The following is a 14,475-nucleotide window of genomic DNA, read 5'->3' as shown; positions in this document are numbered from 1 at the left end:
ACCACATATATATGCTATGCCAAATGTCCCCATCATTGCCTGGTGTCACCCTGGCTACTACCGTAGGTGACAGCTTAGGATGATAGTGCTAGACCCCTGTATATGCAGGGCAGTCAGGATTTCTGACTTCCCCTCAACTGCATGTATTAGACATGGTATTCTGTGGCATCTGTGGGTGGACTGTCAGGTTATGGACTGGCTTGAAACAGGCAGGGAAGAATTAAAACAAAACAAACAAACAAAAACAAAAACATGGCTTTCCAAAAGTGTTCTTTGTGTGTGGGGGAAGCTGGTTTCCCTCAGGCCTTATTTAAGTAGAGAGATAGAGGTCAGCATTCATTGCCTGCATTTGCCTACCTGTTGGATGTGTGTGACTGAGTTCCCCTGCACACACCAGCAACTCTAGCATCAGGGATTCTAAGAAAAATGCCTTAGGATTTCTTTCCTCTTGAAAAATCATTTTCTTCTAGTTGTAAATCTGTTTTGATCAGAAGGGCAAAAACCACTTGGCATATTCTATTGCCATGTTCACATTTCCAAACATGAGTTTCCTGGAAATGGAAGACAGGGTCTGTTGACTGAACGGCCAAGACATTTATGAGGTGGGGGAAAGAAGGTCCTTGTTTCCCTTTCTGGAGAGAAGGATGAGTTAGCTCATGAGGTATAATGTCTGAGTTCTGGATGGATAGTTTGGCCATGTAGTAAGGATTCTTCAGACTAGAGCTATCCCAGAACACCGGAGTCGATCGATCCCACATTTGGGGTATACAGCACATGAAGAGATAAAAGGCAGGCCCACAGGGTGGAGTCAATACCACCAGGAGCCCTTTTTACAGGCCCATCTCCCAGCGTCCAGGCCTGAGAACTCCTGTAACTGTGCTAAGATTCTGCAGAGGGGTGGAGTGCTGAGGCTGCATCCGGTGAAGATGACACTCAGCCTTGTAAGAGCCACTCTTGGTAGGAGAGTTTGTAAAATCCCAGTTGTCTGCTCTGCATTCTTGGTGCCAATCTCTCCACTACACCTGTCAGTGCCTTGAACAAATTACATTGGTTTGTTGCCTTAGTAATATTTTCCATCCTAAGGTGGACTTTTCTGTTGCTTGGGATCCTGTACAGTCTGATTACTTCCCTTCAGCAGGCTGCTGTTCCTGTGTCAGGGACTACTTCATCAAAGAGAGTAAACTCCTAGTGGATTTATGACCTGGTACCCTGAAGAGGCCTAGCATAGAGTGGTATCTCTCCCTTTTGCAACAGAGTCTCAGGATGAACACTGATTGTGATACAAAAAAGGCTCTAGTCTGGTTGACTTATAAAGTTCTGAGCCAATGACACAGACAGGATTTCTCTAAGCACAGGGCTACCACAGCAACCACTGCTACCTGTCCTAAGAACTGAGAAGTCTGAAAGACGTTTGGGAGGAGTCTTGCTGTCTAACCCAGAGCATCCTCAAACTTACAGCTCTCCTGCCTCAGTCTCCCAAGTGCTCAGAGTGTAGGCATGGGACAATGTACTTGACCCTGTTTTCCACGATTATAAGTCAGAAGATATTTTAAAAGACATTTTGAAACCCATGAGATGACTCAACAGGCAAAGGTGGTTGTCACCAAACCTAACAACCTAAGTTCAGTCCTCGGGACCCTCAAGGTGGAAGGAGAAAACCGACTCCCACAGGTTGTTCTGACTTCCACATGCACCACATGCCCCAGCATGCACACAGCACAGAGAACAAAAATGTAATAAAGCACGCATGGTAATTAAGTGGAAAGACGTGCATAGTGTCATCTAAAAAATGTTATTGGATGTGCAGTGGTATATATAAGGAACATTTCCCAAAATACTAAATACTTTCCTTATTTTGTTTTTCTGATGGACTATTTTCACAACATTGTAACAATATTCTCTCCTCATGGTCTACTGAAACTAATGTAGACATTTTTTTTCTATTTTCTTTAGGGTCTCATACAGACCAGGCTGTCTCAGAACCCCTGGTCTCTCTGCCTATGTCTCTGGGATTACAAGCCTGCACCACCATGCTCAGCAGTCTAACTTATCCTTCACCTGGATTTTTTTTTTAAATCAATTTTGGTTTTTAAGTTCAAAAGTCCTGTAGGGGTGAGGAATTAAATGAAAAGTTCAGGAATTAGCGTTCTTTGATTCTACACAAGGTGGCTTTGAGATCTTGTGTCTTGAGTTTTACAGTTGTTTATTTATGACGTTGCCTCTAGTGTTCCTGAGCTGTCTTGTTTCCTGTTCTCACAGATCTGTGGAGTCTTTCTTTTCTGTGCTCATTGTTGCTTTGTTTTCCTATAAGGATTCGTTTCTATTCACCTCGATATTTCCTTAGCAGAAATCATCTGTTTTGAAAGTGTTCCTGCCCATACCTAAGTAACAAAGCCCTGGCCACAGGTGGTGCAGTGACCTTCTTCCCACTGTGGAGCACCTGTGTGTGTGTGTGTGTGTGTGTGTGTGTGTGTGTGTGTGGTTGGGGTCAAAGGTTCTTCTGCTTGGGCTCATATTTCCTCTGTGGTATTCTAGCTGTATGACTATAGCCCCTTCTCTTCTACATCTTGGTTTCCTCCTAAATAAAATGGAATTCACTGTGCCTGTGTTAAGGACGTTGTGAGGAGGAAGCATTGAGACACGTGGAGCTTAGAGGGGATTTCAGTGATTGATGTGTGTTGTCATAGTGACGCTCACCCCAGCCAGCCATGTCCAGGTGAGCCTTGTAGTAGAGGATGCTGCTTCTAGTACCAGGACACACTGCTAACTAGTCAGTAATCAGTAGACTAAACAGGCAAAACCAGGACTGATGTTTCCATCCCCCAAAGAGGCTTCTCTGGCAGTTATGGAAAGGGACAGGTGTTAACTTCAAAATGATTTATCTTGTAATGGGAAACAGCCTTGAATAAAAACAAACAAAAAAGCCCAGCAACCCCACTCTACAGCTCTATACCATGTGTTCTGACCAGAATCAGGGTGCATGCGTGGAAACATGTTAGAAGCAAATGAAAATGGGTTCATATGTATTAGAGGAATGGCTTTGGGTTTTCCTTCAAAGCCTGTGCCCACCGAAGGGGGAGGGGGAGGTGTTGAGGCATGCTCTTGGTGAGTTTCCAAGGACTCTCTGGTTACCCAGGCAACAGCCAGCAAACTCCTTAGCCTGTAGGAATACAGGGATGTAGGGATGGTTACACTCCCTTTAGTGTGTCTGTGCCGGTAGAGCTACTCAGAAGAGCCAAAGTGGAAGTTACAGCATCTTGGGTCATTTCAGGTGACCAGAGCCCAGCAGATCAAGGTGTCAGGATTATTTCCTTGTGACAGGAAAGGCAGCCAGAGTCAAGTTCCATGGTAGTCAGGGGCCAAACCCCAGTGTCCACAAGCCACTCTGTCTTCAGAAGGCGTATGTCTTTCCTTTGAGTTTGTGTGCACATGTGTGTGTGTCTATGTATGTGGTGTATGCAGATACATACATATGTATATGAATGTATGTTCTTGTGTGTGCTTGTATGACGCCAGCAGAGGACATTGGTTGTCCTGCTCTGTCACTTTTTACTGCATTCCCTTGAGGGACTGCAGGTCTCCCCGCTGCTCCTGGAGCACACTGCTTTTTGGCTAGGCTATCTGTCCAGGAATCCCCAGTGACTGAACCTAGCTCCTCAGGCTTGTGCAGACACTGGTGTCCTCAGCACCAGTCTCCATGTGACCAAAAGGCTCCCTGAGCTTGTGCATGACAAGACTGCAAACATGCCTCTGTGTCAGTAGCACAGAAACACCTCTAACTCATAGGTGTTGTGATTTTGAACAGTGAACTTACTGTCACATGCTTGCTGGCCTTGCTCCACAGTGAGCTGTGGCTCCCAAGGTGTATAGGGAAGGGTATAGTCTAAGTTGGAGGTTCTTATTAATGATGGAGATGCCAATAGCTGCAGGGGGGTGGGGGAGATGGACATTCTTGGTAAGTGGAGAAGGTTTCATAGATGTGTCAGTTCAGCAAAGACTTCAGATTGAGGTTAGGCCATAGAAATAGTCAAAACCAAATTGCCGTTGGGGCTGTAGAGAAAGAAGCAAAACACACAGCATTGTACAGTGAAGGCCCCATGCTACAGGGGGCCCAGACAGAATAGGATGTGGAGACAGGAGAGTATCTCTCCCAGGGAAGGTAGATTTTTTTCTTTTCTGAAAAATTTGAAATTTCAATTGTAAAATTCTAATCAAGAAAGTCTTCCCAAAAGAGTGTGGCTGAGAAAGAAAGAGACTAGCAAAGAGCCCCGTTATAGAGTTCAGTGATTCGCCCAAGTTTAGGTGCTCCTGGTGTGGCCCAGCTAAGAAGGCCTGAGTGAGCAGCTGCCCTTCACCACCGTGTTCTCACTGTCCACCGTGCCCCCACTGTCCAGCCTTTTGCCCATGGCACACAGCACTAATCAACCAGTTCCCTCTGAGCTGGCACAGAAAACAAAACTGCTTTGAAGCCATGTGTGGTGGCACATGTCTGTAATCCCAGCACTCAGGGTTCGGAAGCAGAATGATTGCAACTTTAAAGACTGTATGATGAGTTTGAGGACACCCAGGGCTACATAGTGAGGCCCTGTGTTAAAACATACTATTTTATTTTAATTGTGTGTGTGTGTGTCTGTGCACATTTGTATGGGGGTGTGCATGGAGGCCAAAAATGGTGTCAGATCCCTCAGAGCTGGAGTTGCAGGTGTTGTGAGCCTCCTGATATTAGTTTTGGGGTCTGAACTCCTGTCGTCATGATTGAGTGCTCTGTCACTGAGCCATCTCTGCAGCCCTGAGACCATGTCTTATAAATAAATAAATAAATAAATAAATACTACTTTTGAAATATTCTGACATACTTTACATGAGCATCTTCATTTTGCCCTTACAGTAAGACCTTTAGGTAGACTACCCACTTGTGGAAGAACCAGGACCACGATGTCAGGCTGGTGGCAGTGTCGCTCTTCTCCAGTCTTGATGTTTAAAACTGGCCAGTGAAATAATAGCTTTGTACTGTTTCTTCCTCCTGTATCAAGATCGGTGGCCTCTAGGGGTTTGATAAAGTTAATGTCTTTCAAACCATAAGGTCAGCCTATCCCCACTGAGCTGTGTCCTTTCCTAGTCAGTCTCTTGGTGAGTGAAGTGTTCATTGTGCCCTCTGGAGGAGCAAGCTAGGCACTGCACCAGTACTGGAGCAGGGACTCAGCGCCACCTTCTGAACAGCTCTAGTTAGAACTAGGTATCTCTTAGGCCCATTTACTTCATTGCTCCACTTGGGGCTCAGAGGGTCACTTTGTGCTTGATATTGGGTGATGTGTATGCACGTGTGTGTGCATGCATGCATGCTTGTGTGTTCATGCGTGTAGTCAGAGGTCAAAGACAGGAGGTACCTCCTTCAGTTACTCTCCATCTTGATGAGACACAGTCAGTCCCTCCTGAACCTGGAGACCCCTTATCTAGATGAGGTGGCCATCAAGGCCCAGGGACCCAGTGCTGGGATGACAGGTGCTCACAGCCATACCTGGCTTTAAAACATCAACAAAACAAGCAAACAACGACATCTATGAGTTCAGGGGGTGGGACTAGAGTCCTCATGCTGTGTGTGGAATACTGACTCATAACTCTGTCCATTAGCAAATGTTTGAACTTTAACTCAGTCAATATCACAAGATGTTTTAAAATTATTTCACTATAGCTGGATGTGGTAGTATATGGACACAAACCCAACAGTTGGTAGGTAGAAGGAGGAGAGTCAAAATGGTTCTTTGATACGTAAGTTCAAGACTAACCTGAGTTATATGAGATGCCACTTCAAAAAAGAATCATTGTATTAATCTACCAGTGGAGCAGTTCTGTCTTGTTGACATCAGTTTGATAGTGTAAGGACAACACTGGAGACGCTCCCTGGGGGAAAGTGCTTGCCACACAGCCTGAATTTGATCCCCAGTACCCACTTAAAAATAGAAGGAGAAAACTAACTCCAGGAATCTTTCCTCTGACTTCTGTGTGCTCCCCAACCCAGCACACACACAAATGCACACATGTCACACAAAATTGAAACATAAAAATAAAATATATAAACAGATTTTACATGGGAGCTAGTATTTGTTCACATGTGCTAGTTAATAAAAGCTACTTTGGCATGTGTACATCCATCTTTGAAATGAATACGGATATATTCATATTCTGCATTATGTCAGATTCCCAAACTATAGAACTCTAGAATCTTTGTGCTTTCATTTAATGCAGTGGTGACCTGTGACCTAAATTTGGATGTGAACTTGGGTCACACTCTTGCCTTTAGGCTGTTTTTAATTTCTCAACAATATCGAGTCTTCCATAATCAATCCTAGTGTTTAAAAGTTCTCACTGAGAAGAAATCCTCTTCACTGGCAACCAGCCATTACTACGCCATCCCTGGGGCTGCTGTGTCACCCTGACAGTGGCAATGACTGTTCAGGATATGGTGAGTCCCAGGAACCATTAGACTGTGCACATATGCACTCCATTTAATCCGTAAAGCATCTCTCCAAGAAAAGTTTTCACTTTCATCTTACACATGAGGGTCCTGAGGTAGTCATTTTAGTCAGGAGGTCTGCGTAACTGAGCTGAGCCTTCCTTCGTGTACACCTGTCTGTACTTGTCTTACCTTTGCCTTCCTAGGTAAGCTAATTCCTACAAGCTTGGGATTCTGGGTCTGCCAGGACAGACAGATCCCTAGTTTCCAACCCAGCTGCCCAGCAGAGAGAGCTCACAAACCTCAGCTTAGCTCAGGATCTACGTCCCCACTCGCCTGTCACCATGAGATGTGAGCCATGTAACACAGAACCAGTCTTTTAATCACACAAGTTTACAGTGTGTTTTCAAGGTATATAACCATTATCATGTTACTGCAGGATGTTTTCATGAGCCCTTGAGAGAGAGAGAGAGAGAGAGAGAGAGAGGGAGAGACCTGTCTTCCTCCAGTTAACTGATGTCACAAAACTCCATCAACTGGAGGGTGCCCACAGTAGGAAGTTGTCACCATGCTGGAGAGATGACTCATATTGTTCTTGCAGAGGACCTGGATTTAATTCCTAGCACTCCAATTGGGTAGATCACAGCTGGCTTCCTCAGGCACCACTCTCATGTGCAGACACCCATACAGAAGCACAGAAGCATAATTAAAAATAAATGTAAGTCTGGAAAACAAGTTATTGCTTAGTGTTCTGGAAACCAATGCATGTGATATCCAGTGAAGATGTGATGCTGGCTCACAGATACATGGCCCTTTCTCACGGATTGGGACTGCCAGGGAATTGATTGGCTCCCTTTTATAAGGGCAGTGATCCCTTTCATCAGAGCAGGGCCTTGTTACTTGATTTCCTGCTAAAGGCCCTCCCACCTGTCCGCATCACTGTAGGGATCCTGCTGAGAGAGGGACATACAAGTCTTCAGCACAGGCAGTAGCTGTTAGCAGTCACTGTTCCCCTCCCAGCAGCCACCACTCTCTGTTCTTTCTCTAGAACTACCTTCACAACTTCTCAGATGGAGCATGTAGCTTTTGTATCTGATTTTTATTCTTGTTTGATTTTTGGCAGTGGATATCCCTTGCTGGCTGTACTAAAACTCATTATGGAATTGTGTAGATTGGGCTGGCTTTGAGTTTGTGATAATCCTCCTGTCTCTGCCTCTCAAATTCTGGGATTACAGATTCACCACCATGCCTGACTTTTTCAGGAAGCATGGTGGAGGGCATCCAGGTATACAGAGTCCTACAGCACACGCTGGAAGCTGCAGAAGTAGCCCAGGACCAGACTCAGCTGAATGGCAGTGAATGCAGAACTCATGGCCACTCAGTACATTGAGAATAAAGGCCCTTAACAAGACATTTATAACACCCTTTGCAAAACTCAGGGAACATGGAAGATGGGGCAGAAGGAATATAAGAGCTTAAAGATAGGGAGAAGGGCAGAAAATGCCATTCTTCTAGGTAGGACACAGCTGTTGCAGCTCAGTGCAGCTTGGTTACTAGCACCAGACATGCAGAGTATTGGCCCTGTCAGGAGTCAGTAATGGATAGGGGTGGGGCTCATGGGGCTCCACCCCTCTCTGCTAAGCTTATTGGCTCCCTACACGTTCTGGAAGAGGCTGAGTTGCATCAATTGCATCTCTACTCATAATCCCTCCAGGTTCTAATGGGTAATTCCAAACTGATGGTCACACAGATGGTTCTAGATAAAGTCACAAAATAAAGCAAAAGAACAGGAGTGTGGGAATGATATTTGTAGGGAGATGGGGGGTTGACAGGAGCTGCGAGAGCGGAAGGAGAGAAAAGTTGGGAATAATTAGAATGTACTATATACACACATGAAATTGTTAAAGAACAATTTTTTTTAAGTAAAGAGAGCATAGTATGTCCAGGGTTTGTTGTGTTGTGGCTGAATGACCATGGTCAGCTGACCCGTCAGCCAGTGGGCATTTGCGTTTCTTTTCGACTGTGTGCTGCTCTGAGTTCACGCAAGGGTTTTGTTTCCCTTTTCATCTTACCAGTTTGTTCTCTGGTCTCCCTGTACCTGTGTGGTTCAATGAGCCTTCACTTGGTTCCATCATTTCTGTGGACAGGCAGGTTGTAACAGCAATCCTGAATTGTTTGGATCATGTATCATGGAGGTGTTTCAAGTATATTTCTATGGCCTGTGTTTTCCCTCAGACTTGCCCTTCTTGTGGAATCACATTTGCTCCCAAATCTGAAGCTGGTGCAGAAGGAGGAGCTGTGCAAAATGGCTGTCAAGACGAGCCTAAGACCAGCACCAAGGTAACAAGCTCATGGCTGTTGTTCCTGTCAGTACCTCTCCTGGCGCATCCACCTAAGGTGACATTCCTGTCTCATCAACTTCTTAGCTCTGAAAATAACTCCTCTTAGGTAATAGTGTTGCACACCTTCTAGGCTTTGGGGTTGAATAGACCAATACATAAGATGACGGAGGGCCTGGGAGTGCAGCTCAGTAGTGGAGGCAGAGCATGAGCTGTGCATGCTTAAGGCCCTGGGTTTGATCCTCAGCATTAAAGAATGAAATAACAACAAAAACCAGGATGGCTGGCTAGAGCCAACTGGTGTAAAGTAGAGCTGGATGAGATTCTTCAGGGGCAGCCAGTTCAGAAGCCCTCTTGGGTTAGAGGGCTGTGGGCTGGGTAGAGTACAGAGGTGCAAAGAGGACCAAGGACCTCCTCCAGGTAAGACATGCACCTGAGAAAGGCTCCTGAGGACAGAGCTGACAGCCTGGGAGCTGCCTGGAGCCAAGGCTTTGAGACCAGGGCAGGACTGGAGTAGGGTAGAGCCTGAACAAAGAGCTTTCTCGGGAGCCCCTGTCTGTCATTCTGCACCTCCCAGTATCTCAGGGGACTCAGACGGGTGCCTCTCACAGCCAGAGGCACCTCCACCCAGAAGCTTGGGTTTTCCTTCCCTGCAACTGTCCTTGAGCCTTTGTCTACCTTCCCTGTCGCCCTCTTCTGTGTTCAGCTCATCTTTACTTCATGGCTGTTCTACAACTTTCTTCTGGCTGCCATACACCCAGACATGCCCTGTCCCAAAGCAGAGCCTTGGGGAAGCAGGGCTGGGAGAGAAGTGGAATGTGGGGTGGGAATTGACTCCCAGGCCTCAGTGTGGAGGCCCCAGCATGCTGGGGGATGAGTGTGGAGCGGGGTGAGCTCCTGGCGACCACTTCACCCGCTGTGCTCCTTCCTCTGTCTTGAGGCAGGCTTCTGGAGGACCCAGCTCCAAAACCCAGAACGGACTTCTGAGCCCTCCTGCAGAGGAGAAGCTCACTAACAGCCAGACCTCCCTCTGTGAGATCCTGCAAGAGAAGGGGCGGTGGGCAGGCGTGAGCTTGGACCAGTCAGCCCTCCTCCCGCTCAGGTTCAAGAACATCCGTGAGAAAACGGATGCCCACTTTGTTGATGTCATCAAAGAAGACAGGTAAGACTCCATAGCCCGAGATGGTGGCAGAGTCCACAGGTTCCCTGAGCCGCCTCATCTGTGTGATGTGTCTGCTGTCTGTCTGCTATCATTATATTACTTTATTTTTGTTCTGGGGTAACTTGAAACTTGAAATTCACTATATACTGCCTGATATACCCACTTTTAGCATTTTATTTACTTTCTTTGTCATTATTTTTCTTTCATGTCTGTGTTCCTACATGTGACTATATTATACATTGGAAGTCAGAAGACAGCTTTTAAGACCCTATTCAAGATCAAGCACAGATTGTCAGGTTTGGTGACAAATGCTGAGCCTGCCCATTTTTTAAGAAACTGATTGTTTGGGTACCATACGAAGAAATGGGTTTTGCGATATTTTATCAGTATACTCTGTTCTTAACTTATCATCCCCCAATGCTTTTGAAACAATGCTTGACTCAGGGTCTCATTGTATAGTCCTGGAGGGCCTAGAACTTTCTATGTAGCTCAGTGTGACCTTGAACTTGACACAGTCGTGCTCTGGTAGATGTGGGTTTTGCCACACCCAGTATATATTTATTTTAACATTCATTTCTCTCCCCCCCCCCATGCCCTTCTCCCACTACCCTTTTTCCTTTCTCTCGTCCTTTTCTCTTTTTGTGTTTTTTTTAACCATTTGACAAGTATGTTGGATACAGTCTGCTCATCACCCCTTCATATGTCAATTCCTAAAAATAATTATGTTGTTGAACATATATGAAACCCAAGATGTTTAGGGATATTCTCTCTAGCCTAAGTCCATGTTCCAGATTGTCAGCTGACAGTCATGCCACTGGCAGTGCTTGCTCCCTCCAGGATCTCATCCAGGCTCACATGTTGTGTCTGTTACTGATCAGTCCTTGAGTCTTTTAAAATCTGAGATGTTTAAGATTCTTGGCTGTCTTGTTTAGTCTTTTGTGATATTAATATTTGAAAAGTTCGCAGGCTGACTCATTTTTGGAAGACTTGGATTTTGTGAATTCTCCCCTCAGACTCAGGTTGGCCCCTCTGGCTAGGCCTAATGGGAGTGATGTCTGTCATACCCAAGGAGTACAACACCCACTGGTCCTTAGTAAGCACTAACATCTGCACTGGGCGAGGCCTTACCAGTTTCTCCAAACAATGATAACTTTCTTACTGTGGCCAAAAGGCAGTTGGTGGGAAGATCCCACTCCTTGTCAGACTTCCTTGGGTTAACCTCTGTAATGAGTCTTGTCTGACACCATCTTTGCAGCGGTGGTTCAGGTAGTGGATTGCATCTGCAGCATGTTGCCATTGGTGTGCAGCAGCCACTGTAAAGAAGTTCCCTCCCCGTTACTGCTTCATCCACCATCGTTAACCTGAGCTTGCACGCTCCTGTTCTGTACATCCTTGTGCTTGCTACACTCGAATGCTTCACTCTAGCCGGTTATCCCCTTAAGACTGGCGAGTGGGTCCTTATGACATGACCCCTCATTTGTTTGATGTAGTCTTTAACACAACAGGATGTTTCAAGCTCACTTCATAACTTACCTGCTCTAGCTTAGGAATGAGCCCCCTTTCTCCGAGGTGCTCTGGCTCCTTTTCATAATGAATGTTTTGGGGATGTTATTAACACCGAATTTAATGCTGTTATCCAAACCCATGTTCTGTGTGGTTTCAGTCCTTTAAACCGAGACTTGTTTTATGTTCTCACCCGATGTGGTGGTGAAGATATATGCATTTGCCAAGTGTGCTGCTCAGTCCTTAACTGCTTACATTCGTGCAGACTGCTCTGATCTGATCAGTTGGGTCCAGGTGGTTGACAGTATTGTTCTGGTCATCTGTGTACTCAGCAGTTTTCTGTTGTTGTAGCTAGATGCCCAGACCACAGTTCAGTTGTAGCTCCAGGAATTACATATCCATTCTGGCTTCCATTCTCCAAGCCACAATCTATAATTGAGAGAAATCAGGACAGTAACTCAAGGCAGGAATCTGCAACAGAAGCCATAGACGAATACTGCTTATTGGCTTGCTCCCAGCACCACCTGCCCAGGGATAGTCTTGCCCACAATGTCCTGGGCCCTCCCTATGAATCAACAGTAAAGCCCACAGGCCAGTCTGATCTGGTAAATTCCCCCAGGTGAGACTCCCTCAGATAATGCTGGGTCATATCAGGTTGACGCTGAAGCTTACTAAAACAGCATCCTAGGCCTTATCTGTGGGCTTTGAGTGGATGTTAAATCACTTCATTTTAAATGAACTCTTGCAATGTATACCTGTGCCTCTCCTCTTGTTATTCATGCCCTGCTGTTACGTGTGTTTGACTCCATGAATTATAGTCATGGTCTTCTTACTCCAGACTCTCTGGAGTCTTGAGGGGATCTACAGTGACTGCATTTCCTTTATGTGGAATTATGTTTTCCATATTCTTTGTAAGCCTAGCGATATTGGATTGTGTTGACATTGTGTGCGACACTTAGAAAATCTGAATGTCATTATATCTCTGTGACGAATACTAGTGTTTTCTCAGCAAGCAGTTCACTTATCTGATTCAAATCGAATGGTCTCTTTTAGGTTTAACTGGACTGCTTGGCGGACTACTAGTCACATATAAGATTTTCTGAATGAGGTTTTATAACCTCATTCTTTATCTGTAGTCAATCTGTATTTTCAATATTTGAGGGGTTAACTTAAAATTTTCAATATTTATTATTTTATTTGTATGAATATGTTTCCTACATGTGTATGTTGTGTACCACATGTGTGTAGCTAGGATGAGAACTTCAGATGCACTGAATGGGAGTAATGAATTATTGAATGGATGCTGGTAACTGAACCTAGAAAAACACAACCTGAGCCATCTCCCCAATTCCTAATTTCTAGTTGGTTTTTTGTTTTGTTTTGTTTTGTTTGTTTGTTTGTTTTTTAAGGCCACTAAGTCTGGCTTTAGAGCCATGTATAGTGATACAAATTCAAGATCCAGCATTTGGGGAATCTCTTCCTTCTCTCCACCCTTTCCTTTCCTTTCCTTTCCTTTCCTTTCCTTTCCTTTCCTTTCCTTTCCTTTCCTTTCCTTTCCTTTCCTTTCCTTTCCTTTCCTTTCCTTCTCTCTCCTTCCCTGCCCCACCCCAGTCTTATTTATATCCCACATGTCTTTAAGCCCATGCCCTCTCTGCCTTGGCCATTCAAGTGCTGGGATTGCAGGGTTTTCCATCAGTCTCTTCCCTTCTTCCACGGATGACTCCTCTCCCTCCAGCTGTCTTGGGCCTCCCAGCAGTTGCTTTTATATTTTCTGTGAGATCCAGAAGCAGGAACTCCCAATATTAACTATGAAAGAGCCATGCAGCTTCAACAGAGTTGACCCTGCCACTGGACTGCTACGATGCAGACACCAGACTCCTCTTGTGTCTTCCTTGTCATTTTCTCTCTGTCATTGGAAAGGAAGACAGAGCCAACATGAGGGAACATTTTTTCCTCTTTTGAATCTGAGAATATCATAAGTTATTGCATATTTATCACAGAAAATAATCTATCCTCAACAAGAAAAGGAGGAAGTCACCATGTGACAGGCACACGTGGGGCTCCTTCCCTGTTTACATGACTTCAGGCTAATGGCTACTATATGTGGGACAGAGATTACACCTGTATTTGTATTTGCCTTCTGAAATCACACCAGCATTCCCTTAAATTTATAGTAATTCTCCGATGCATAGCAAGGATGTTACGATTTGCTGGCAGTCCATAGAAGAATACAAGAGTCACATAAATCAGGTTCGATTTCTCAGCTATTAAAATCGTTGCGCTGAGCATGATCATCTTCAAGTCTCACCTGCACTCTGAATATTTGATAACAACCCCATCTACAAACATCATCTCCCAGTAACAAGTCATTATATTTGAGTGTAATTACTGTCAGTATTCTGGATGACAGGAAGCCTTTGGAACTGCCTTCATTCAAAGTTTCCAAATCTCTATAAGTCCTCTCAGCACCAAGATCAGCTGGCTTTCCGAAAAGACCACCTCACAGGATAAAGGCTGTCATCACTGTCTTCCGATCCTGGATAATCAGACCATGTATTCAGAAACACGGTCTAATGAGTGTGGTGATCCTGCACAGTGGTCACCCTCCCCCCCCCCCCCCCCCGTGAAGGGAGACACAAAGGACTTTGCTAGAGGTGTGTGTGTGGAGTCTGCACCTGCCACATAGTGACTTTCAGAGGTAGCTTCGCTGGTGTACTCTGAGAGGCGTCTGAGCCTGTTTCTGCTCGTGTTGATGGGGTGCATTGGTTGTGTCTTCCAGCCTGATGAAAGATTATTTCTTCAAGCCGCCCATCAATCAGTTCAGCCTGAACTTCCTGGACCAGGAGCTGGAGCGATCATATAGAACCAGCTACCAGGAAGAGGTACGTTCTCACTTCGGCCTCACAGCACAATCCCTGACCTCAAGGGACACTGTGCATTCATGATTTACCAAGTAGCAAGAAAATGAAGGCTAATGTTGACTTCCCACAACCAGGAAACCCTGTGTTGGAACTGTA

At 45.3% G+C, this 14,475-nt stretch overlaps 1 protein-coding gene across 2 annotated transcripts in view; it reads left to right on the top strand.

Annotated features, from left to right (window-relative positions):
- Window positions 1-14,475, top strand: part of Adcy9 (adenylate cyclase 9) — a 125,733-nt gene that overhangs the window by 89,778 nt on the left and 21,480 nt on the right. The window contains exons 4-6 of one of the 2 annotated variants that reach the window (XM_029470752.2): window positions 8,690-8,851; window positions 9,738-9,955; window positions 14,238-14,340. In XM_029470752.2, coding sequence (XP_029326612.1) covers window positions 8,690-8,851; window positions 9,738-9,955; window positions 14,238-14,340 — 483 coding nt within the window. The remainder of the gene's footprint in view (window positions 1-8,689; window positions 8,852-9,737; window positions 9,956-14,237; window positions 14,341-14,475) is intronic. The other variant, XM_021184932.2, reaches the window with a different exon arrangement.

This window comes from Mus caroli, unplaced genomic scaffold (assembly GCF_978045245.1).
Source record: "Mus caroli unplaced genomic scaffold, Mus_caroli_1 scaffold_17, whole genome shotgun sequence".
NCBI classification, from domain to species: domain Eukaryota; kingdom Metazoa; phylum Chordata; class Mammalia; order Rodentia; family Muridae; genus Mus; species Mus caroli.
The sequence above is the reverse complement of the archived record's forward strand: the minus strand, read 5'-3'. Positions and strand labels throughout refer to the sequence as shown.